Source organism: Colletotrichum tamarilloi (genome assembly GCF_030869305.1).
Source record: "Colletotrichum tamarilloi strain Tom-12 chromosome Unknown Scaffold_13.1, whole genome shotgun sequence".
In the NCBI taxonomy this organism is placed as follows: Eukaryota; Fungi; Ascomycota; class Sordariomycetes; order Glomerellales; family Glomerellaceae; genus Colletotrichum; species Colletotrichum tamarilloi.
In genome coordinates, this window is record NW_026849396.1 from 1 (window position 1) to 23,818 (window position 23,818).

At 52.8% G+C, this 23,818-nt stretch overlaps 12 protein-coding genes across 12 annotated transcripts; 9 read left to right on the plus strand and 3 right to left on the minus strand.

The window, feature by feature from the left end:
• Positions 1–1,674: 1,674 nt before the first annotated feature.
• CTAM01_05100 (uncharacterized protein) lies at positions 1,675–2,142 on the plus strand (the record flags this gene model as incomplete). The annotated part of the gene is made up of 2 exons (XM_060521130.1): positions 1,675–1,845; positions 1,909–2,142. 2 exons carry the CDS (start codon positions 1,675–1,677, stop codon positions 2,140–2,142), a joined length of 405 nt encoding a protein of 134 aa, XP_060383936.1.
• A 1,616-nt stretch (positions 2,143–3,758) lies between these two features.
• CTAM01_05101 (uncharacterized protein) lies at positions 3,759–4,207 on the plus strand (the record flags this gene model as incomplete). The annotated part of the gene is made up of 2 exons (XM_060521131.1): positions 3,759–3,847; positions 3,901–4,207. The coding sequence occupies 2 exons, from the start codon at positions 3,759–3,761 to the stop codon at positions 4,205–4,207; spliced, it is 396 nt and encodes a 131-aa protein (XP_060383937.1).
• A 938-nt stretch (positions 4,208–5,145) lies between these two features.
• On the plus strand, positions 5,146–6,040 carry CTAM01_05102 (uncharacterized protein; the record flags this gene model as incomplete). Its single annotated transcript, XM_060521132.1, has 2 exons — positions 5,146–5,264; positions 5,503–6,040. The coding sequence occupies 2 exons, from the start codon at positions 5,146–5,148 to the stop codon at positions 6,038–6,040; spliced, it is 657 nt and encodes a 218-aa protein (XP_060383938.1).
• An 870-nt stretch (positions 6,041–6,910) lies between these two features.
• On the plus strand, positions 6,911–7,382 carry CTAM01_05103 (uncharacterized protein; the record flags this gene model as incomplete). The annotated part of the gene is made up of 2 exons (XM_060521133.1): positions 6,911–7,104; positions 7,166–7,382. 2 exons carry the CDS (start codon positions 6,911–6,913, stop codon positions 7,380–7,382), a joined length of 411 nt encoding a protein of 136 aa, XP_060383939.1.
• A 583-nt stretch (positions 7,383–7,965) lies between these two features.
• Positions 7,966–8,712, minus strand: CTAM01_05104 (AhpC/TSA family protein; the record flags this gene model as incomplete). Its single annotated transcript, XM_060521134.1, has 2 exons — positions 7,966–8,515; positions 8,603–8,712. The coding sequence occupies 2 exons, from the start codon at positions 8,710–8,712 to the stop codon at positions 7,966–7,968; spliced, it is 660 nt and encodes a 219-aa protein (XP_060383940.1).
• A 2,924-nt stretch (positions 8,713–11,636) lies between these two features.
• CTAM01_05105 (uncharacterized protein) lies at positions 11,637–12,300 on the plus strand (the record flags this gene model as incomplete). The annotated part of the gene is made up of 2 exons (XM_060521135.1): positions 11,637–11,875; positions 11,931–12,300. The coding sequence occupies 2 exons, from the start codon at positions 11,637–11,639 to the stop codon at positions 12,298–12,300; spliced, it is 609 nt and encodes a 202-aa protein (XP_060383941.1).
• A 2,014-nt stretch (positions 12,301–14,314) lies between these two features.
• Positions 14,315–15,721, plus strand: CTAM01_05106 (RNA 3'-terminal phosphate cyclase; the record flags this gene model as incomplete). The annotated part of the gene is made up of 2 exons (XM_060521136.1): positions 14,315–14,510; positions 14,583–15,721. 2 exons carry the CDS (start codon positions 14,315–14,317, stop codon positions 15,719–15,721), a joined length of 1,335 nt encoding a protein of 444 aa, XP_060383942.1.
• Positions 15,722–15,864: 143 nt separating this feature from the next.
• On the minus strand, positions 15,865–17,508 carry CTAM01_05107 (leucine Rich Repeat family protein; the record flags this gene model as incomplete). The annotated part of the gene is made up of 2 exons (XM_060521137.1): positions 15,865–16,936; positions 16,988–17,508. 2 exons carry the CDS (start codon positions 17,506–17,508, stop codon positions 15,865–15,867), a joined length of 1,593 nt encoding a protein of 530 aa, XP_060383943.1.
• Positions 17,509–18,456: 948 nt separating this feature from the next.
• On the minus strand, positions 18,457–19,289 carry CTAM01_05108 (phosducin family protein; the record flags this gene model as incomplete). Its single annotated transcript, XM_060521138.1, has 2 exons — positions 18,457–19,174; positions 19,225–19,289. The coding sequence occupies 2 exons, from the start codon at positions 19,287–19,289 to the stop codon at positions 18,457–18,459; spliced, it is 783 nt and encodes a 260-aa protein (XP_060383944.1).
• A 715-nt stretch (positions 19,290–20,004) lies between these two features.
• CTAM01_05109 (40S ribosomal protein S27) lies at positions 20,005–20,473 on the plus strand (the record flags this gene model as incomplete). Its single annotated transcript, XM_060521139.1, has 3 exons — positions 20,005–20,040; positions 20,115–20,177; positions 20,291–20,473. 3 exons carry the CDS (start codon positions 20,005–20,007, stop codon positions 20,471–20,473), a joined length of 282 nt encoding a protein of 93 aa, XP_060383945.1.
• A 400-nt stretch (positions 20,474–20,873) lies between these two features.
• Positions 20,874–21,167, plus strand: CTAM01_05110 (uncharacterized protein; the record flags this gene model as incomplete). The annotated part of the gene is made up of 1 exon (XM_060521140.1): positions 20,874–21,167. The coding sequence occupies one exon, from the start codon at positions 20,874–20,876 to the stop codon at positions 21,165–21,167; it is 294 nt and encodes a 97-aa protein (XP_060383946.1).
• Positions 21,168–22,695: 1,528 nt separating this feature from the next.
• On the plus strand, positions 22,696–23,472 carry CTAM01_05111 (ribonucleotide reductase inhibitor; the record flags this gene model as incomplete). Its single annotated transcript, XM_060521141.1, has 1 exon — positions 22,696–23,472. The coding sequence occupies one exon, from the start codon at positions 22,696–22,698 to the stop codon at positions 23,470–23,472; it is 777 nt and encodes a 258-aa protein (XP_060383947.1).
• Between the last annotated feature and the right edge of the window lie 346 nt (positions 23,473–23,818).

Here is a 23,818-nt window from a genome sequence, read left to right on the forward strand (position 1 = left end):
CGATCCCAATACGAAGTTCGCGAACATCAGGGATATCCATCGGGCTCAAATCGAAGCGGGTGAAAAGGAGGTTATCACGGCTGAATCCAGCGACTCTGAATGCCCTAGTGAGGCTGGCAGCTGTATTGTAGTGGGTGTGGTTGAGGATCAATAGTTAATAGTAATGAGGAGGTTGGGTTGTGATCCCATCGTTTTTGTGGTGCCAGAAACAAGGGGGGTGCCAGGAAGTGGGTATGTTGACTTACCGATAAGTGGAGCACACCCATTTGGAAACCAGTCCACCTTCCTTGTCCTGGCACGGCCCTGGACGATGACCCAGATAATCAGTTGCTTACTTAGGTTTACGACTAGTAAAACTGTCGAGTTACGCCTAGTATAATAATACCTTGACCCCGGCGATAGATTTATTCAGTACTGGGTGGATTGGTTGTGGGATACATTAGGCTAAATAGGGAGCTACGAGCCAGGGGTTGTCCAGAGGCCGAAAGACCAGATGAACTACTATGTGCGAATGCCTCCATAGGATTTCAAATCAAGCTTTCTTTCCGGATTTCTCTACCTGTAATCGGATATTAAGCCAAGTCAAAAACCCCCGACGGCCGAATTGGCGGTGACACTCTCCGCGCCACTATGTATGGTCTTGCCGACGACTGTGGGTTACGGAAGTCGGCCTGTGCACGCATTATGATCGTGAATCGTGAGTTTACTGCCTTGACTTCCGAATTAGGCATCAAGGCGCAGAGTCTCGAGCATGAGCCTTTCCTGTTAAGAATTAGTGGGTTGTCATCATGGCTAAGTACAGAGTTTTGGAAGTACTCGTCTCATATCTATCATCTGCTTGATCACCGCGGGCAGGTGAAGTTAATGTTATGACCGCCAGTTGGCAGCATGAGAGCACACATCAGGTGTGTCGCATGGGCTATCGAGCACCAGCTACGTCAACAGCTACGGAGGTGGCCTTTGCACGGTAGTCAGAGTCTCGAGCAGGCAGATTCTACCTAGCTTAAGAGCTCTGCCCTACTACACTGGCTGGCGACGGGCTTTGCTAATGAATTCTGTCCCCTGTACCAGTTGCCAGTCGGCATGTTCACCTCGAAGACTAAGAGACAATAGCTTTAGTCTAGTTTCCAATAAGAATTTGGGAAAGTCGCCGGTGTATGTAAGAGTTGTATATCTTAGTTCAGAATTTAGGCTTAGCGCGTTCTTACAACATTCACCCTGAGTTCTAGAGCGCCGTCTAGGTAATCATTGAATAGGCCCCGCTGCACTGGGAATTGGCGGATCTAGTTTAGCCTCAGCTGGATTCGAGCCAAGGTCGCGTGATCTTTGACTTCATGTACCATGTTGTAAGTCATGGAATTTGGCCCATGGTTGTCAGGGGCTTGCACGGTGATTTCTATGTGTCCTATGACACGATTCTGATATTTAAGACGTCTTTCTTCCAGGCCAATATTGATTTTTCCATTTTACATCAGGCACTTACAACTCATCAGTCTTTCTTTGACCACTACTTATTCAGTCACTCTCTACTCGTCCGTCATTTCATCACCGTTCAGAACCGCTCAGCACAGCTTGAAGGGTAGATTGCCCCCTTAAATTCCTTGCCCTCAAGCTCTATTGCTTAAGGTAGCTAGACTAACGTTTGTATAGCAAGCCTCACGTCAGACATTCAAGATGCGTTACACCACTGCTCTCATTGCTGCTCTGCAGGTCGCTAGCTTCGTCCAGGCCAGCCCTATTCTCTCTGACAGAGACATCGCTGCGCCTGTCGATAGCCAGGCTCTCGACGTTCGCAGTCCTGGAGACATCGCCAACCTCGACGCCGACAAGATCGTCGACCTCGAGGTCCGTGGCATCGAGAAGCGTGCCACCGATATCACTCTCTCTGCGGACACCGGCTACTATTAGCGTGTTGCCTACAAGGGCGCCGTCATCTTGCTTCACCTCTTCTACGACCTGGCTGTCAACCACGTCGTCTTCTACTGGACCATTGACGGCACGACCCCGGCTCCCGGCAGCATCCCTCTCGCCTTTGACGACCCTATCGGCGGTGGTTTCCCTCTGAGACAGTACACCCACGACACTCGCTACAACCTTGGAAGTGCTATGCGCCCTGGCGATGTAATCAAGGTCACCCCTTAGATGCCAGTGAAGTCAAAACATTAAGGTCACTTGAATATGACCATGCTCAAGCTCCTTCATCAAGGTCTCGATGGATGGATCAAATTTGGTAAAGCCTTGGGAAATTTTGATCAATTCAGTCACGTATTCTGAACAAGTCGGTTATCATTTAGACAGAGAAAGAGAGTAGCTTTCTATATATCGTCCATCATATATCACCAGCAATTTAACCTGAAATTGAAACACTATTACGTTGTATGTGCGAACGATGTGAATATTGGCGGCAACTAAGACATATCAGACAGCTTCCTTGAGAATACTGGAAGCATTGTTCTTCTTATTTCGTAAAATATCGGGGGCACATGTCCCTTATATCTTTCTATCGAGTGCTGTAACTGATTTTCTTACACCACGAGAGCTGAGTGTTTGTATTATCGGTCATTTTGGTTCGCAAAGTGACATCATTCTTCAATCTCTCGTGACTTTGTATCCTGGTCAGACTAGCGCATGGAGGTTTCGTTGAAAGTAGGTACTTAGTGACCGGAGGGTGTAGCCAACCTTTATGAGTATCTCAAGTTAGCGGCACCCCTCCTGGAGAGTCTTTCCTCACAGGTGCCCCAAAGTTCAATGCTCGCTGCTCTATCCAGGCATACCAGGGCGTAGGAGTTCGCCTCGTTTTTACCACACACAATGCCAATCCAAATGCCCAACAGATGTCTCCAGGCGGCCAGGCAGCCTTGCTTGATGCTGTGAGAAGCATGGTAGCGCCAGCCCAGGGAGGTGTTCGGATAGTAAAAGAAACTCGGTGAAGATTGTCAGACAGGTTGGCTGGAGTGAACGCCATGATGTGCTGGCAATGTGTAGGGCGCACAAATTCCTTCAGAAGCCTTAAAGGGGCTTAGGAGGAGGCAGGAGAATGGGGCTTCCTATCTTGTGGACGACTTAGAGTCATGGCCGCACCTCCGAGTGACCTTGGTGTCTTACTATTTACAGCTCAGAGGGTAAGATTATAGGATTCCAGCACCCCGGGGGCGGTGAGTGCTTCCGTTGTATGTCTGTATCATCAGGAGTCATGAGAGAAGGGGTGTACTTCCACTTCATTCTCGTCCAATACAAGCCCCCCTATTCCAGGTTACCAAAACAAGGCAACTTTCGTATTCCTCAACATTGTCTCGTCCTTCTTACTTCCAGTCGGCATTAGCTCGATCACGTCTGCCTCATAGTGGTAGGTGAGCAGTCCTGTATTAGGGTGGCCGATGTGAACTTCCCATTTGAAGGCTTTTAACGTACTCATTCGGGTCCCGCCCTGCCCTTCATGACTTCTTCCTTGGGGTCGAGAGACTTCCTGAGTAACATCCGAGCAGAAAGCGCAGAGTAACCGCACCATGCCTCTGAGCACTTGCACCACAAGCAGGGCCAATGAGGGCGGGAGCTCCACCCCTCAAGCATCAGGAGGACATGGGAGCCTTTCGGTCGGTGGGAGCAAGCTTGATTTCTTGAGAGGGAGAGGCCGCGTACATGATACAGTGGACTCTACAAAACCCTCTTCACACCCATTCATTTGAAGGTGGCTTTCTTCCTTGGACCCCAAGTCTCGCTCACCCACCATCAGGAAGCTTCGAAATCTAGCGGTGAAGATGGTGAGCCCTCATCATTCCACTCCAGCCTTGCAAGGCCATCCACTCAGCGCTGGTAGCTGTACCGGAGCCCAAGATGGATCGACAGCGTGGGTGTTGCCTACTTCTTTGTTTTGAATGTGCTTGTCTAAAACACTTCCAGATCATCTACGAATAACCTTGTGGATGGCCATTCAAGCCATGACAAGCATGGGTCTGCAGAAATGTGGCATCCTACGCCTTCACTCACTGACTTTGTGGATGCCGTGCAGAGTGCGCATGAGAGGCTTGCAGATCGAAGCACCTCTGGCAAGCAGGCCAGGATGGAAGGGAAAAGTGCGGCTGCAAGCGCGCTGAGCGCCATCCCGGGGTTGAATTCGCTTTTGCAACCTCTCAAGCCATCTGAGGGCACCAAATCTCATCAGTTCACTGGAGGACACAAGGGAGACTTCGCGAAAGGGGGTCGCTGATGCAGCACATCAAATCAGGCTGAGACCACCTAGGCAGGTAATTATTCCACCGGGCCCCAGCAAGCAGAGACATAACGCAAGCGAGCTCACATGGTTTGGCCTACGAACACATACTGACTTGTAGCCACAGAGCATAGATAGTTTTGTGAAGATTCTGTTCAAGGTGCAAGCCGCAGTTCTATTGTTCATGGTCTTTGATGCCATCTACCTGTCTAAGTACTGAGTAGATGGAGCGGAGGCATCGGTTTTCAAGTGGGGGATACGTGGTTGCTAGAATGCAACGTGACTATGGATTCTTGGGGAGGCTCATAATGATGGGTTGGTGTGGTGAGGACACCTTCTGTGGAAAGGCGAGACTCTGCGGCTGTAGACTCCTCTTCTGATAGATGCACCAGGCTCTGACTTGATAGTGTAACGATCAAAATCATTGAGATGCGATTTTCACTACCTGCCTAATTCGCTTCTCCATCGAAGAAACTCGTGCTGTACATCTTGGGTTGCCGCCACTTGACGAGCGGACTGACACGTCGCGGCATACTTTCAAGCTGTGGGCTGGATAATGAAGCCAGAATGAAGCTTGGATGCAGTGGTTTCTCGCTTGTTGGAAGCTCGGCAACACCACCACCGCACATAATGAGGGTTGCATCGACCGAGACAGGCCCCAATTTTCCCTGCCTCTGCAGTTCAGCTATGTACAAAAGGATATCGATAAATGTGATTGATCTGCTTTGCCTGCGTCTTGTCCACAATTCATTTCGGCACGCGAGAATTAGCAGCGGTCGGCCCGCTGCTCCCTTGATACACTGCGGCCCGTTTTCCATAGAAACAACATGGGATTCATACATCGCCGCCGAAGAGGAAAGTCGTAAAAGAACTTGCGACCCACGGACAAAAGCCACCCTCGTTGATCTTGTAACATCCTAGAGAAAAGAAATCCGATGGCATGGCACTGGGGCTTTCCGGGATCAATGATCAACTCTAAGGGCTGTCTTGACTTCAATCTCTTTGGCCATGTCACATCGTTCTACCGATCGAGAACGCCAGCCTGCCGACAGAGGTAAGGATCTCCGAAATCTTGCAGACAGCTGAAGCACCTGTGGCGCTGGAACGCTGGGGTGAGCTAGATCGACAGCTCCCACACGAGCGGCTGTCGTTGAGAAACATGTCTCTACAATGCGGGGAATAACAACTTTCGCGAGAGCTGGATTATCGTTGCTCTGGCCCGAGGCTTGAGGAGAAGGTGAAGACGAACTTGACGAAGATTTGTCTTCCCTCCAAATGCACCGACATGTCAGGCAATTTGAGGTAATTGTCGGTCAGGCAAGACGGCTTAACTGTGCCGTCTGCTTGTCTGCTGTGCCTCCATCATCCACGGCCAAGTCTGATCCTTCTCCTGGTCATCTTGCCGATAACAGCACCGATCACTATTCTCACTTGATCATTCCCGGCGCAAAGAATGGTAGCCATGTATGCCAACTTCGTTCCAAGACTTCTCAATCACAACTTTCTTGTTCGGAAGACTACCCAAAGGCGGGTTTACTAGCCGCCCGACACAACATCAACAGGGAGTACACCTTCCGTAGGATGGGCGCCAACCCAGATCCCTCCACAGCCTGCCGCAAGATCATCTGTTTTGTATCCCAAAATCCAGGTTGTCGGCTGCAGAGCTTACTGAATCCTTGCTATCCTGAGATATTAGACCCCAACGGCCCCAGCTTGTCCCAGGTTATCTTTTCAGGTTCACCTTCGGCCTCCCCGACTCTCCATCCTCCCCAACGGCTCGGCATCGAGGGTATCACGACCTCAAGGGACTCGGTGGTTCTTTTGCAGTGAACCACCCCAGCAGTGGCCGTTATTCTTCTCCGAATCTGCTATACCCTCGAAAGCTCTAGCACCAACAACGAACACAGCTCTTCCATCTGCGGCACAGAACTCCGTTGAAGTTTTGGCTGTGGCTGTGGTCCTGCCTCCAGCGTCATAGCAGCGCAGGCAACCCGGCGGTCCACAAATGTCAGCGTACCGGTGAACACTCGTCTGTCCTGGTGCAACAGAAAAACAGTCTCTCGTCCAGCCGAGTGATTTGGTCAGGGGCTATGGTTCTCTTTGCAAGCGATACCATGTCGAAGAGTCGCAGCAGTCTGCCTCGGCAGTGCTGCCAGTGCACCTGAAAACGAAGCTGTTGATCGGCCCCTTGTTCCGGTATGCCCCCCGTCCCATGATTCTATGGTGCTCTATTCTCTGCATTTTGGGCGAAGCTGACCTATCACCTATTCTGTGATAGCCGCTCCTTATGACACATTCGATTCGAGAAAGCTTGACGACATTCTTCACCGACAGTGGGCCAGGGTTATCCCTAACTTCAAACGACACTATCCTCCATCCATGGCAACGGCCTTTGGCCTTGCTTTATCGATTCGATGTCAAAGCTCAGTACGAAGACCCACGTTCGTGAGGGCTTGAGATATTCTGGTCATGGATAGAGCAGGACGCCCAAGGTTGTCACGGTCCCACGAATACAAATCGTGCTGGTTGTCACTGGCCGAATTATAAGTACGACGGGGATGCATCGTCGACCGGCGACAACGAGCCGATATTTCGCTCAGCATCACTTCAACGCAAATAGCTACGTCGTTGATCACCAAACTCTCGTCTTCGGTTACTACACCTGTTGCCCTCTTTTGCTTCATCTTCAAGAAACCAGCCATGTCATCTTCTATTCAATACGGCGCCGACGGCCGACTATACTACCAGGCAAGCGATGGGCAATGGTATCCCTACACGGAACCATCCTACACGAATGCAAACCAAGTGTCGACGCAGCCATACCATCAAGCCCAGTATGGCGAGCAATGCCCAAGCTATCATCAGCATGAAGACAATGCAGCAGAAGCTGGGAGGTATTTAACATCGCTACCCCTGAGACATACAGATGCGGAACTTACTTACACTTTACCATAGCTTCCATGGAGACTATGACGACGACGACCACACTGCGGCTTCCTCATCTGCTCAAGGTGGACCAAATGAAACTGCCAACTATTTGAAGAAGCAAGAGAAAGAACGAAGACATCGGGAGAAACTGCGGGAAGGTGGTCGATCAACTCGCACTAGGCACAAGAGCAACACCAAGAAAAAGATTGAGGAGACTCTGAAGCCACTCTATAAGAGCAAGTAGGCAACGGACTTCGGCATACCACGGAGGGTTTGCATCTTTGAAGTCTACACTTGAATATGGCGCATCTTGTTTCAGAATCCTCTCGTCTCTAAGTTCTTGGTTGTTCTTTTGTCTCTGTACAAACAGTTTCTAGGATGGGATCACATCATCTTTGTTCATGTCTTTCCTGTACACTGGTGTTTCCTAAGTTTCGTATCATCCACCACCTCCATTATACCTGCACAGCATAGCATCATTGTCTTCTCTTTGGAAATATGGTCAAGCCAACATGAAGGTTTAAACAGAGCCCTACTTTTGATTAGGACATAGGTACTTGGGATGTCACTGGTGGGTCCAGACTGACACACGCCCTCTTTTGACCCTGACCTGGAATCACCTTAGCTCACATTAAATCTCCGACATGACATCACGTCAAACGGCAAATGTCGATCAGGAAACTTGGGATTGAAACGCTGTAGGTTGATTGAACCCGCGTCATACTCTTTACATCTGGCTTAGCAGTTCTAGTGTTCTACAAGTCTAGTTTCTACATCTATAGTCTATACACTCTTTTTCGTCACCCTTCCTCGACTTAGAAAGACACTTATTCGACTCTCGCTCTCTTCTGGCCGTTGCCGTTGGTGTGGCCGTTGGTGCCGTTGGTCTCGCCCTGAGCAGCGAAGTACTCCAGGCTGCCCTTAGGGTCGGCCTTCATGCCCTTGCTGCCGTTCATCCATCCGGCGGGGCAGACCTCACCGTGCTCGTCGGTGAATTGGAAAGCCTCAACAAGGCGGATAGTCTCCTCGACGTTGCGGCCGACGGGCAGGTCGTTGACAGTGATCTGGCGGAGGATACCCTTGGGGTCGATGATGAAGAGACCGCGAAGGGCGACGCCCTCCTCCTCGATCAGGACGCCGTAGTCGCGCGAGATCTTGTGAGACTTGTCGGCGACGAGGGGGAGCTGGAGGTCGGAGCCGAGGCCGCCCTGCTTGCGGGGCTTCTCGGTCCAGGCCAGGTGGGAGAAGTGGGAGTCGGTCGAGACGCCGAGGACGGTGGTGTTGATGGCGCTGAAACGGGGCAGCGCGTCGTTGTACTGGATGATCTCGGTCGGGCAGACGAAGGTGAAGTCAAGGGGGTAGAAGAGGAGGACGACCCTGGAGAAGATTAATGAGTTTAGCTCTAGGTTGTCTCATTTTCGGCACGCCGTTTCGCTATGGCTAGTTCGGCAAGAATCCACATACCATTGCCCCAAGTAGTCGGACAGCTGGATGTCCTTGAACTCGCCGCCGGGGAAGACAGTGGTCGCCTTGAAGGCGGGAGCAGGGCGCTGAACGAAGGCAGTCGAAGACATCGTGACGGCAATAACGTGTATCTTTACGTGATCGGAGGTGGAACGGAGAGGAAGAGAGCTAGCTATTGTGGATGAGATGATAACAGTGTCGGTAGCTTTGCGCCAGGAGGCGGAAATTTTCCTTATCTATGTTTCACTGATTTCAAGCTCCCGACTCAGATCCTGGACGTTGTGGATACCTTCTTTTGCCATTAGGTCCACAGATTGCTCCATGGTCTCATTTCGGCAATCTTCCATTTAACTGGTCATGGCGTGATGCGTTAAAGTGTGCTCACGCGTCGCGTTCTGGTTTTTAAACTTTCGCGCGATAAGGTAAGATAAGTGGGATCAAAGATAAGATCCTCCGATCACCGAGATCATGATCGTGATGATTTTGAGCTTGTGTACTCCATAACATTGACAGCTAATGGGCCTTTGGTTGCGTTATTGAAAACTATACCGCGTAGAGCTAACGAAACTTGAGTGGAACAGCACTCCAACAATAGAGATGGAGAAACCGCTTCCGTTGCGATTGACTGTCAATCTCATTTCCTCCCTAGCCAACGATGGCTTCGAATCAGAAGCTCAAGCAACTTCAGCGTCGACTTCGAACCCGAGTTGACAGTGCCTGCCTTCAGTGACGCTGGTTTTTGTGAGGTTATTGCATGGCAATTCTGGCTGAGTCAGGTAGTAGGCTCATTTTTGTCGAGGTGAACCCAGACCTACAGGTCGGGAGCGCGTTACCCCAAATCTTGGAACCGAAAATGGAGCGTATCTCCAGAGGCCGAATTGAGCATATGGGCGCGCTCAGTCAGTACTTACCAAAGCTCAATGATTGCGTGTAGGCTCTATCATCCTGATTGCTTGAGACTGGAAAAGAATTGATGCCATAGCCTGTTGCTGATGTTTGCTGCTGCTGCTGCTACTGATGATGAAGCATCATGGGCGCTTGCCCGACCAATGAGATTGCTCGGATCTTCTACCGCACAGTATGGCCATACCCAGCTCAAGGGCTGTGATCGCCTTGTCGAGTCTCTGCAAGAAATTCGGCAGCTGAACGCATTGATCTACGGTTACTCATCTGCGAACCCGTTCGCGCGGTGTGGGTTGACGAAATGTCGCTTCCCGTGGGCTGTGATACCAGTGGCTGTCTGGCTGTCTGCAAGGCAGTCTGGTTAGCTGCAGAAAAGCAATGTGTGTCGAGCCGGGGCAGCAACGGAGCATTCCTCACAAGAATGCCCACTTTCTGCCAGCGAACACCCAAGGCCGAATCACCCTTGACCGAATCTCACTGAAAAGCCTTGTAGAGATACGGAAGGTGATGTCTGCCGCGGGTTGACAGCATGGCCAAAGGTCCACCCCCCTCATACCCATTGTGTCCATACCAGTCTTTCTCAGTATGACAACGCAGAATCTCGTATTCTGCTGCGGTGTGGCAGCGTGGCTGATGCTACGCCAGTGTGCAAGACTGACTGACTTAGAATGCAGGTGTCCCAAAAGGAGGGGGGCTTGCATCCCCATCCCATGCCGTAAGCATATGCAACGAAGTATGGAGGGGGTCACTGGGCTCTCGCCAGGCGGTTATCCCATTCTCGGATTACCAGACCTTGATGGGTCCAGGAGGAAATGCCCGTGTCGTCATCATCCAGCCTTGTGTTCCAAACCTCCATGCTTGAACTTCCACATGTTCTCATTAATTGTTGTTGAACGTTGTCTTTTTCGGTTTTTTGGGACCCGTTGGTCGTAAACAATGGTCGAAGTCGACTGTCGAGGGATATTTCTGCAGGCTGGCGAGCTGCGGGCTTGCGGGCGTTTCGCGTAGGTATGTTCCAGTTTCGGTCAGCTGCCAACCTCATGAATTCCGACCCCGCCTTCTGTAAGATATACCTAGGTCATCCGAGCATGTTTGAGCATAAAGGAACACTATTTCCTTGCTCCATTGCGCAAACTATTCATCGTAATTTTGCCACCCCATTTTGTCGTTTGCGATTTGACTTTGTCGACTTCTTACGCTGCCGCATGCTCGCTCGACGGGGCTGTTCATCCCAGGCTGATTCTCAGGCTGACAATGGCCTAACCCCCAATGTTCCTCTCGCTCACTCTCGGGGAAGCCTTCCCAGTACGTGGGTTGGGGCTGTGTACGGCGTAGAATGTGCTATGATGCTGTCATCAGCATCTAGTTCTGAGGTGTCTTGGTGAAAGCAGCAAGCTTCACTGCAGTATCTCTGGGCGTACTCAGCCATGCCACAGCTCAGCCCCTTCTCAAAGGCACGGCCCTTTTCTTCCTCTCTTCTGTTTCTCTATCAAGAGCTTCGGGTGCTCTTTGATGGCAAGCTTTCGGTGCCTAAGGACTGACACCTCTCAACAGCGGCGGCGGTAAGGTGACAGCGTTGCCCGCAAGCAAAGCTAGGCGTCTCCATTGGCCTCTGCGAACCAAGTGCGAACCATTCCTCCGTCTCCACTCCCAAGCCGCCGTTCCTCCTTTCCTCCATGGTAGCCACCGACGGCTTCTTGTTCATCATCGAAACTTTGAACGAGTCAGCTGAGCTTCCGGCGAGCCGATGTCCATTGGTGAAACGGCACCGCTGCTCAGGGGCCTCAGTGTCACTGCCCGGATTCCCAAAAACACCTGACAAGGGCCGCACGGATTCAGCGTAACGAAGAGTCCTAGCCCGGGTTGACGTCCAAAGAAGTGGATAATCAACCAGGGCTTAGCCAGTGGCTAGTGCGATACCTTTGACGATGTCACTGGGTGCGCCGCCGCCGCTGTTGCCTGGGGTCCTCAGTGACTCTCTCTCCCAGACCAAGTCTTTACTGTATAAAGTAGGACGCCCTCTCTGTCAGAGTTACCGTCGACTGAGTCTCGAAGGACGATAACTCAACAACTTTATCAACACTTTCCCCAAGCATCCAGGCGCATCCAAACGCACCCAACCATCTTCAACATGAGCAGCCATAGATCTTCAGACTCCGGTCGGAAATCATCGAGGAAGACCACGACGGCCCCGGCTTCATCGTCGTATGGTCAAGGCCAAGGATACGGAACCACGCAGTACAACGACGGGCCAGCAACCACATCGCAACAATACGCTTATCCGTCCTCGTCATCGACGTCGACGATGCAGCCCTCCTACACTGATAGCTTGAGTCAGCATTCACGGAACAGCTCAACAGGAAGCCCAGGGTAAATTCGTCCCAGCATTGACGTATCTTGGTGACTTGTCCTAACAAAAGAACAGTGGCATGCCGTACATTGATCCCAGGGCCACAAAGGTGGCTTCCAGTCGTCGCGAACGCGCTGAATACGCTCGTGATCATCCAGGCACCGCGCAGCCCCCTTCAGCGTATCGGATCGACCCCAGAGAGCAGATCGCCAACTTCGACCAGAGGTTCCAAGGTCAACCATCGTTCCAAGGTCAACCATCGGCAGCAACCCAGCCGTATCATTCTACGTCCACATACGCCCTCAACCTTGACATCGACTTTCCTCCAAGCCAAAGCCAGAGTCAAAGCCAAAGCCAAAGTCAAAGTAGAAGGGACGACAGACGCGGGGGTTCATCATCATCCGGAAGCAAGCATCACTCCTCTTCGTCTCGTCGTCATAAATAGAGCCTGCTCTGTGCCAAAGCCTGCCTAGGTACGCATCATCGTTTAACACTTGTTCATATCTCTTCTGACTTCTCGTGTATCAGTCGTGCCTGAGACCGGCTACACTTGTAAGGGCTCATCAAGACTCGCCTCAGTTGGATATGTCGATGGCTTGCTGTGTTGACGATAGACCGTTTCCTTTCCCCATAGACTTTGCACCTATCAAGAACAGAGAGTGGTTCGCGAGTACCACTGAGAAGTAAAACAAAAAAGAGTAAAAATAAGAAGAAAGAAAGAAAGACGGTCCGGCGCAGAATGTATTTGTTCTTGGGTGGCATCATAGCATCTGAAGCCAAGGAGTAAGGAGAGGGGTAACAGGAGGAAATGCTTCGATAGGTTTGACTTACATTGATATTCGGGTTGTCAGGTCGTATCCTTGCTCTGCTATCCATCGACATCGTTTGCTGGCGTGGTTCATAATTCAATAGACTTGTATAACATATCTTACTTTACAACACTGCAAAGTGTCCGGTGTATCGTCCATTTATGAGGCGGGTTGGGTCTTTATACTCTCATGACTCCATGGCATGCAGTCAAAGAAGTGACTCAAACAAGCGGCGCTTTTTGCGGCTGTCTGCCGTGTCGAAACCTAAAATTGTTATGCCGTGCTAGGCTGCCTCAAACATCACTGGTCGCCAGTAAGTGGCTCGTTCTGAGGTGTTTCGCCGATTGACTGTTCTGATCGAATCACAATCTGACTGGGTCCAGGCAGACAGCAAGGAGATCCGTAACTTATAAAGATAGCCGTCCGCCCTCTTCCAAATCATTTCTGTTTTTCGCCTCCCCTATCTCTTGAGAAATTTTCGCCCTCGCTCTTCGGTTCGACGTCGACCCTCCGAGTCGTCGTTGTCCATGACTCGGCGGCGGCATTGGGCTGCGAGTGCCACAAATGGTCTGAGGCTGCGCCCCGTGGCGGCAAACGGCTCCGGAGTCTCGGCCTTCACAGCGTCTCAGCTGCGCCCTATGACCGGCGCCGCCGGCTGTTGGTTTGTTGGTTGAACCTTGAATGCAGTGCACATTTTCCTATCATCGCGGCGGTGATTGGTTCCTCTGTCCTGAACGGACCCCTGTCTGCAGCAAAGATCTCCGTTGCACCCGGGGCAAAGCAATGCTGTGCTGAAAAGTCGCCTCATCAAGAGAACATCGCGCGCTATATCTCCGGCATTCGTAGTCAGCCATGGCAACATCAACAAGTTCCCTTCTGGAGGCCTCAAGGTGGAAGGGAAGAGGTGAGGTTGAATTTGTCTCCGATTAGGTCAAAGCGGCGCCGATTCTGGCGGGTCTCGCCGAAACTTAGACTTCTGGCTCCTGTTTGCGGCAGGTGCCAAATGCATCGCACCACTTTGAAGGAGCAAACGGTAGGAAGGGATAACAATGCACCAGACGGTTGGATAATGAAAAGCAGTGAAAGAACCAATGTTGGATTGCATGGCATTGTGACAGAGAACCAGGAATTCGGTCTGCTTTTGTACCTGGCCATGAACACGGAAGCGTTGCCTCACACTGACATAGTGAGCATGCCACTTCCTTGGGGGCGCAGTTTGTAGGCGAATGCGAAGTGGTTCATCTTCCAACACACGAAGGATTTGGGTCACTAAGGGTTAATCAACTGATGCCTAGTTACTTATCCGCAGCGGATCTTGTGGTTGTAGTTAGCCGCTCAAGTAATACGAGGGACCTAACCGACATTCGGCGTGAGTCAAAATGGCATCCAAACTCAAAGCTGGATACGCCTATTTATCCGGCTACTTCAACATCTCTCCCCTAATGGCCCATTGAGAAAACTCGTCTTCAGCAACTAAAGCAGCCGATTCTCACCTGCGCCAGCGACTTGACTCTAAGTAAGACGGACGTTCCGCTAGGTCTCGGACTTGCACCCAATCATTAAGTACCTAGCACCGCTTACCCCCGTGACCCAAAGTTTCAAGTATCGCCATTATACGACATACACAATCAATCCGAATCAGGAGAAACCATGTCTCGCAAGCCCATCGAAATCGACGGGCGGACCGGCGAAGGAGGCGGACAATTAGTTCGCGTCGCCATAGCCCTCGCAGCAGTCACCACTCAGCCAGTACGCATCACGAACGTAAGAGGGAATCGTCCTTCCCGTGGCGGAGGTGGTAGTGGGAGTAGTAAGAAAGGCGACAGCAGTGGCAGCAAAGGAGGCGGTGAGCACCCATGCGTTCACTTATACACAGCCCATCTCAACCAACACTGTAAACTAACAACAACGAATACAGGTCTCAAAGCCCAACACGTCACCGCAATCCGGTGGCTAGCAGAAGCAACAGACGCAGAGGTAGAAGGCCTCTCCGTAGGCAGCAGCACCCTAACCTTCATCCCCCGTCTCCCCCCCTCTGCTGCTCTCGTCAACAAGTCCCGCAAGATTAAGATCGTGGCGGATACGAGCGCGGCGAGCACGCTCCTGATTCTCCAGGCCATCCTCCCATTCCTTCTCTTCGCAGGCGGAGACGACGCTAAGCCTATCGAGCTCGAGATCCAGGGCGGGACGAATGTAGACTTCTCGCTCTCGTACGAGTATCTAGACCAAGTTCTCCTCCCACGCCTAGAATCTTCATTCGTGGGCGTACTCGTCGAGCGGAAACTCGTTGCGCGCGGATGGAGCAAAGGACCTCAGAGCAGGGGCTCCATCGTGCTCACGATTCACCCTCTCAAGCCAGGCCAGCCGCTGCGCCAGCTATCTCCCATATCGAACCCATACGACGGTACCCCCTCAGAACGTCGTAAGGTAGTACACTCCATAGACGTCACAATGATCGTCCCTTCATACGAGCAGGCCATTCTCCAAGAAACACTAGCAACAGAAATCGCCGGAGCTTTTCCCCACGCAGAGCTGGCGTACAAGCACGCTGAGGACTCGGGCAGTGACAAGCGGACGTACACCCTCCTGGTAGCCAAGGACGCCTCTGGGATGTTACGTTGGGGCTGCGACGAGTCCGCGTCTCCGAAGCAGAGCCGGCGTAGACAACTTGGGCATGAGCACGAGGATTTCGCGCGGGCCATCAGCCGCGCGGTCGTTTGCCGTCTACTTGGTGAACTATCGATACCGGGCTCGACGGTGGACAAGTTCTTACAGGATCAGCTTATCATCTTCCAGGCTTTGGCGGAAGGGACAACGTCGTTCCCACGTGCTGCTGCGCCGAGCAGCGGCAGTGATGACGACGTGGAGGTTGCGAGTCAAGACATGGCGCAGTTGGATCTAGGGGAGAGGATGAGGAAGGATAGGACAGATAAGCCATTCGGATATGGCAGCTTGCATGCTCAGACGGCGAGATGGGTGGCGTCAGAGATCTTGCCTTCGGTGGAGTGGTATAACAAAGGGACGATATGCAAAGGGGTTGGAACGAGCTTCAGCTAAGAAAACTGGATATATCGAACAACGCAACCTGGAACCTGAACAGAAAGCTTCAAACACACACAAAATCAGTCTGCCTCCAACTCCGTGCCAATAACAAGCGCCATGTGAAAGATGATCCAAAACAATTTTTCATGTCACAGCCCTCACTCTGCCTTGCTAGCGGGAGCAATCGTCCACTGTCCCTCCTTCAAACCAGCAGGGCCACATTTCCACGAGCATCCTCTCCTCAAGAACGGAACAGCCCCCTCGTTCTCCTCATCCAAATCCGTCCAGGGGCGAGCCTTGACGACGTGACCTTCTTGGGTTTGCCTGCTCTCGACAAGGCAAACCTGCCACCACTCCAGCCACTGCGTTGTGGGTGCCACAAAGAGCTTCTTACACGCGGAACAAGTAAGTCCGCCAACTTCTCGCTGGTCGGCAGCACGCTCGAGTAGGGCTTGCAAGTGAGGCAGCGAATCAGGGATGTAGTCGGGCAGGTCGCCGAGGTCGGAGCTCTTGTAAGCACTTCGTAGTGCCAACTCCATCAGACTAGGAACGCGACTTCCCTTTGCACCCGGAACGCTTCTCCCAGCGGACTTTGAGTGGTAGGGTGCCGATGACGGTGGGGAGATGAGGGATGTGCTGTCTCCAGTGTCGTCCATCCGCTCCGTCTGCACGATCACTCCCTCCGGGTCAAGGCGGAACTCAGAGTGCGAGAAGCCCGAGCTATCGAGATAGTGGACTACTGATCGCACGATAAACCTGCCCGCAACACCGTCAAAGCCGGGTCTCCATGCCTCGGTCAGTTCCGAGCCCCCCGAAGCGTCGCTCTCAAGACTTTCCAAGTCAGCCAGCGCAGGCCGCTCAGCCGCCTGGAAGAAGTGGTTGCCCTGTAGAAGCAACTCTTCCAAGGCGGAGGGAGCTGCCATGAGATCCAGAAGCTCGGTCGGGAGGTATCTAAGCAAATTCTGGGCGAGGTTCAGGGTGCGGAGACTTCGCATCTTGCCAATCGCAGGGGGCAGCTCCCGTAGTCGGCATCCACGAAGCGAAAGCACTGTCAGGTGCTCCAGGTCAAATATGGCCCCCGGAAGCCGCTGCAGAGGGTTGCGGTACAGATACAGCTGCAAAGCGGGATCCTTCTGCTCAAACGGTACTCCTTCGGCAACAATGGGAATGCAGGAGAATTCGGACAGAGGGCGAATGGTAGCATCGGTAAGAGTCTTGAGTCCCATCATGCTGTTTACAGTCAGATCTACTGGGGTGCCTGCAGTTGGGTCGCACACTCACGATAGATCAATGTACTCGGTGCCAGAGTCCAAACATTGCTGTACCCTTTCCCGCGCTTCCAGTTCCTCAGCCGAGATGACGTTGCGCCGCCGAGCCATTACTCGGTCGAGCTGAGGTAGCTTCGACTGCGTGGGCAGATCGGGCATCATCACGCTCTCGTCGCCATCTGTGCTGTCGCTGCCCATCCAGACACCACTGTCCAGGTCGCGCTTCAAGGTTCGCTTGCCCCTCAGCGCTGGCCGCGGCTCCCCGGTTGCAGAATCGGAAGAGGCAGGCTGCTGGTGGAACCAAGAGCCTACATACTTCTTCTTCTTTCGCCGTCCCTCGACATAGTTGTCCAGACCTGGGTCGTCATCGCTGGAAAATACGGCAGGATCACTAGAGTTGGACCATGATGGCGGCGCGACAGAGTGGTTTTTAAAGTTGTACCTCCGCTTTCTCGGATTATTGCTAAAACTTTGGGTCTGGGCGTTCCATGAGATGGACGGCAACAAGCTGGGAAGACTGGGTTCGTCGGCCATGGCGAAGATTGGAAAGAAGATGTAAGAGAAACGAGTCTGAAATGTGTGCGAGGTCCAGCCGGCACCAAGAGATTGGGAAGCTCCCGTCCGAGGCCCGCCACCACGACCCTCGCCCGCGGGTGGGACAGCGCGTGTCGTGACGCAGGTGGGGGTTCGAACGCGTTCGGCCAGGGTCAAGTCCCACAGGGGTATTCCGCTCACACGATCTCCGAAGATAGCTCCGAACACCCTTGCACTGAGTTCCAGAAGCCGTCAAAGTGCAAGCTGGAAAGACCTCGGAGTTATCAACTTATCCAGTCTCTCGAAAAGCCATGAAAAAAGGTCATTGTTTACGTCTTGACGCGACCAACAGTTGCCTACTGGCCCTCCCGAAGCTTAGAAGCCCTTGCCCAAAAGCGGCCTAGCCTTCTTTCCTTCCCCGGGAGTCGTGACACCCTGAACCCCACCCATGCACAGGCCAATCGATAGCCGTTATCTTCAGCCTTCAGGGTCTCCGCAGCGGTAACACGCGGGGCATCAGATGCACGAAATCCAGGAACCAAGATTAGCCCCTCGTCATACGATGACACTTTAGCACCAGCTGCACATGACACTCTCCCCCGTTGCGCATAGCTTTTCACTTTGGTCTGAAGGCTTCCAAAATCGCGTGGTGGTCAAGATTTAGTTCTTGATAAACCGTCAGTTTCCCCATTGACGTATGTCCTGACCATCTCTATTGAGGCAAGTCCTCATCCTGAAGAGCATAATAACTCTTTGCATGAGAAAGGTACAAACGAGGCCTACAAGTACCATGACTTGATAACCTGGCGGCGTAGAACTTGCATTGAGTCAAGCTGCGCATGCTGTAGAGATTGCGGATGATCAAGGTATCAATCCCGGTCCATCCATCTCAACCGGGGTATTGCCGCACATCACGACGCATTCACACTGACAACCCGAGGACATCTCTCAGTCCCAGTCGTCATCGTCGCTGTCATGTCCTTTGGACTTTGACACGTTTCCTTGTCGAATACTTTTGCCCATCGCCCTCTCTTCCTCTTCGTCCTCTGCTTGCCTCCGGCGCTTGGCCACGCGCATATCCGTCTCCGGTACAGCGCCGACCTCGACCAACAGGTTGTCCAGCTGAAGCATGTTGATCTTGACGCCTCCCATCTGCACAAGTGTCACGACCTGCTTAGCAATGTCGCCACTCTTGTAGACCAAGATCGTCGGGCAGTTTCGTTCGGGGTAGTTCTCGATGGCCTTGTCCGCGCGCATTTCACAGAATTTGATCTCTCCGTATTCCTGCGCTGCCTGCTTCCAAAGCTCTGATAGCACTCGCGACTCGACGTTTGTGCCCAGTGATGACGTCAAATTGACAAAGACCGGGCCGTTGTTGGATGCTTCTGTGACCTCGCGCGAGTATTCGGGTTTTGAAATCGGGTAGACGGTGCCATGGAGGGCCTTCTTGGTAAGCTCGTTGAGCTCTTGCATTCTGCGCTGACGGTATTGTTCCAGGAATGCCTCATCTTCGTCATCCTCCAGCTCATCAAGCTCGTCGAGATCCTTGCCCTCAAGTCGATTCTCATGCGCTAACCTGCGACCTTCCGCGATGGCCTCTTCGATCATGGGAGTCGGGCTGGGAGGCTTCTCTGGGATGACGCCATGTTTCCGGAGAATGTCGTTCCTGGCAGCACGTGTCAGGAGTCGCCGAGTAGCTGTCGCGAGATAACATACCACTCGGTATCTGCATTGGGATCATCGATTGGGACTTGTATCCTCTGGTCCATCGGCGCTGCCATTGTGACGGTATTTTGTATGCGAGCAAGCGTAAGTGCAGTAAGGTACGTAGGTGAGAGTGTTTATGTGTCCAAGGCCAGAGGCTAAATGTTGGTGGATGCTACTGACACCTTAATGATATGGGCAGTGACTTCAGGCTGCAGGTTAATATCGCAGATGCCTAAGTACCCGACTGCTTGGAAAGAATGACATGGAACATGGAAGCGGCTCAAGGTGACCAGCGGCCAGGCCAGCGGTGACACCCCGCCCTCAGCAAGCTGTTTGCGGGTGCACTTGCCTTAGGTAAGATGGCCGGGGCAGCAGGTCCGCAGCCAATCACAGGCGATAGTGAAGTGTAGGCGTCAAGTCCCGTGATCCAGCCCTCCTCGGCACACTGTCCTCCCCTAAATTTTTAATGTGGGTCCTCGGAGAGAGGATTTTTGGCGGACGGGTCCCCTCTCTGGCTCACAATTCCACCACCCCATCATCACCGTTCTTTTGCGAGTGCTACAATCTGCTCTCTCAACACCACCAGATTCCCGTCAAGCCCGACAGCACTCGCATCCGATAACCGATCAATCAATCCTCGATCAGATCAGTCAAGATGGTAAGGCCCTCCTGCTGCCATGGCATTTTATGCCTGGCATCACCCGTGTGATGTTGTCTTCTTCCACGACGAAACGAAACCCGAACAAACCGACCGCATTGGGAACACGCGAGTGGCGAAAAAAAAATATCATGGCAAGAGGAGGAAAAGATGGTTACGGCTGGGCTGTGGAGGAAGGACACGACGATTGCGCATGCGACATTTGATGAAGGAACCATCATGCTGATGGCTTCTCCCCCAGGTTCTCGCCGTTGATCTCCTCAACCCCTCCCCGGCCGCCGAGGCCCGCAAGCACAAGCTTAAGGTACGATACACCCACGATACCCTCACAACATCTTCACCTTACCTCACCTTACCCTACCCCTCCACACCACGAACATACGGTGACAGACATGATGATACTCACACATTGGACAGACCCTTGTGCCCGCGCCCCGCTCCTTCTTCATGGACGTCAAGTGCCCCGGTTGCTTCACCATCACCACCGTCTTCTCCCACGCCCAGACCGTCGTCATCTGCCAGGGATGCACCACCGTCCTCTGCCAGCCTACCGGTGGTAAGGCGAGACTCACTGAGGGCTGCTCTTTCCGCAGAAAGTAAACTGTTCGCCTCGACGGTTTTCTTTTAGCCCTTGGGTATTAACGACTTGGACGGTTCATCACTGGTGGGACATCTCGGATCTGCAAAAGCAAGCGACCTGGGCATGGGCGTATAGACAACCCTGGCACGGGCTCTTAGAGTCTGCTGTCTTCGAACAGAACATAATCAGACACCTTTGCGGATAGAAGATGGAGCTTCCAAAAAAATCTCTTGACCAAAAAACACAGGGGCGTTTGGGGTCTCCGGATATCCTTTGCATCACCAATCGACGCATCTTTTCCTCAGTTTTCTTCTCTTTCCTCGCGCGGCCGACAAAACAAGCAAACAAAAAGGCAACCAATCACTCACCACGCACACACTCCCTCATTCTCTGTCTCGTTCCGACGCCCGTCTCTTTTTGATGCGTTGCGTTTCTTCAGTCAGTACACGACAATGGGAGTTTTATGTCATCTCTCTGCATGGGGGGTGGACAGCTGGAAATGGCTTTCCGCATGAGCGTTTGGGTGGTCCACGGGATGACCTGGACGTGAGGACGTGGAACCGCTGGTTGATGATCGCTTCATACCCGGAGTGCAGTGAGTTTCGGAGGAATCAGCACTGCTTGCGAAATTCAATGGTTTCCACAAACGCCCCGGCCGGCCTCTTGATAATGTGTTTTTCTCGTGATCTTGTGGTGTGTCTTTGTATGTGGTGAAGTGACGTGCTCGCGTGTACCTTGACGGATCTGCGACGACCCCCACTGGCTGCCCACTTATTTTGAATGTTGAAGTTGCTAGTGAAGATGCGTGGCCGTGTGAGGGCGGGCTCGTGTGTCTCGACCTTAAGATTTGTTTCACCTCACACCGGCCTCTCCGTGGCTGTCCCAATGGCTGGACCACTGAGTATATCTTTACTCTGCGTAACAATGCTCTCCGCAGCCTAGCACCAGCATCAGTGGTACACCACTAATTTGGAGAGCCTGATGCTGGGACTCATAAAGCCCAGGGATGCCTTGGCAGCTATCTCTCCATGGAACAGAACATCTGCCAAAGAAAACGTTGAAACTGTAAGGCCTCAAGAGGGTAGGTAAGGTTTGAGCCATGCTCTGAACAACGCTTTCGCTGTTGCACCACTAGAGCTTCTCCTCACGGCCTGCATAGTGCCCTGTTTGTGTATTCAGTTGCCTCAATTGGACAATGGAGGCGCACATCAAGGCCGTTTCTAAGGATGATCGCCTATCAAATGCGTCACCTTGCTGCGATGGCATGCTAGATGACACGACCTTCATTACCACCGACGCTTAACCCACAAGGGCAAGAGAGAGTGAGAATAGAAGGATGCAACAATCGTAATGGGAAGCATTGTTCAAAATCTCATTATAATACAAAACATGGATGAGATAGAACTCCGCCTCCTTTGCCCTCTCGGCCGATTCTGAAGAGGCCGTGTCGCCCGTTGTCAAACGGACTCCCGTTCCTTGAGGCAAGAGGCGGCCCGTGGAGCAGCAGCAAACTTGAATGAGAGAAACACGCCCCGACCAAGGAAGGGGGCAATGAGAATAATGGGAATGGAACGCAGGGGCGCCAATCATCCGCCGGTCAATGTCAGTTTCAGGGCACATGGTCCCCCACCAGCACAGTTAAAGTGTTTTTTAGTGATTTTAGTGGGCTCTGGCCGCGCGAGTCTCGCGAAAAAACACGCCCAGACGCGCTTTCTCTCGCCTAATCGCCCAGCTGCCGCGGATCGTCGGATGTCCCATGCGTTGTCCCTCCGTTTCTCTGCCACTCTGGGCTGCCCGTTTCTCGCAACCTTGGAAAACCGCCCGACCCAGCGGCCCAGGTCCTTCAGTATCCCCCACCACCACCCCTTCCTTCCCCCTTCTTCTCGTATCAACTTAATCTCCCATCATCTTCCCAACCACTTCTTTCTCCTCTCCTCCCCGCCCATCTCTCTTCTACGACATATCCTCTCTCGCTTCTGTACGTCATTTCTCGCTTGCGATCGTTTCTACGGTTACCACCTCCTACGCTTTTTCGGTCGACGAATTGAAACTCTCCACTCTACACCACCGAACTGCATCTCACGATACTTTTTTCTACGACGACCGGGAAGAAGTCAACGCTTGGACCACAGCCTCCACGACGGGCCACGCTTCTTCCTCAACGTCAATTTCGACCAGTCTTCTAAAGGCCGACTGTGTCAAATTCAGCTAGTTTCTCGACTTCCTCAATCTCATCACAACCATGTCGGCCCCGAGAACGAAACGTCTCTTCGCCGGCGCATCAAGCGACCCCTCCCAGCGCCAAATCACCTCCTTCTTCAGCACCCGATCTGGCCCAGCTCCTCCCCCGGCCGGTCCTTCGCCCAACGTCCAAGAAACCATACCCTCGGACGTACAATCCAACCTCCTCTCCGTCGGCATGCGCGTCCGCAAGTCCGTGCCCGAGGGCTACAAGACGGGATCCTACAGCAGCTTCAAGCTGTGGACCGACGCCACGGACCGCCGTACCCCCGTCGTCCGGTCAACTACCGCCACCTCTACCAACCGCCACCGCAGCGCCGCCTCTCAGCGTGAACTCCTGCCCTTCTGCGGCATCAACAAGGTCGGAGGCCTCTCCAGCCAGCCGGTCCACCACTCCAGCGACGAGGACGACTACGAACTCGACGACAGCAGCGTGCCTGGGCTGGACGATATGCCGGGCCTGTGCAGCTCCCAAGAGAGCGTGGAAAGCGTCGAGAGCACGGCCAGCGACGGACGGAGCAAGAAGCGCTTCTTCGCTCACGACGAGGAGAGCGACGAGCCGGTGCAGATGTGGGCGGATCGCGCGGCGTGGTTGGAGGGCGAGGTGAGCCCGCGGAGCCTGGCCCCGTCTGGGTGGGCCAACGCTCGTCCGCTGGCTGTCCCGAGGAAGAGCCGTCGTAGTTTGAAGACCAGGCTGGGGCAGGAGAACGTTGTCGTGGATGATTTCGAGGAAGCGGATTTCCTCGTTACGCCTGACACTGATATGAGCGATGCGTAAAGGAGGCTTCCTCCTTCTACGCGGATGTTCTGATGGAGATGGAGTTGTTTGTGCTATGATATTGTTTGAGTACCGAGATGGTACGGAGGCGGGCGCCTGGAGTTTTCTTTTAGGTCGCAGAGAATCACGGAGTGTGTTTCTGTTTCACTTGTACTCGGCAAGAGCTGCTTTGAGGACATTTGTTCAGTAGGGCGCGTGGAGGAACCGTGAGCAAGAGACGACAAATCTTGTTCGCGAGCGGTATGAATAGTCGAATTTGTATTACGCCTCTTCAGAGGCTAATGGTCTGCGCCATTGTGTTTTTATTGTATTGGTATCATAGGCTAGCACGTTACCCCTGAGCCCT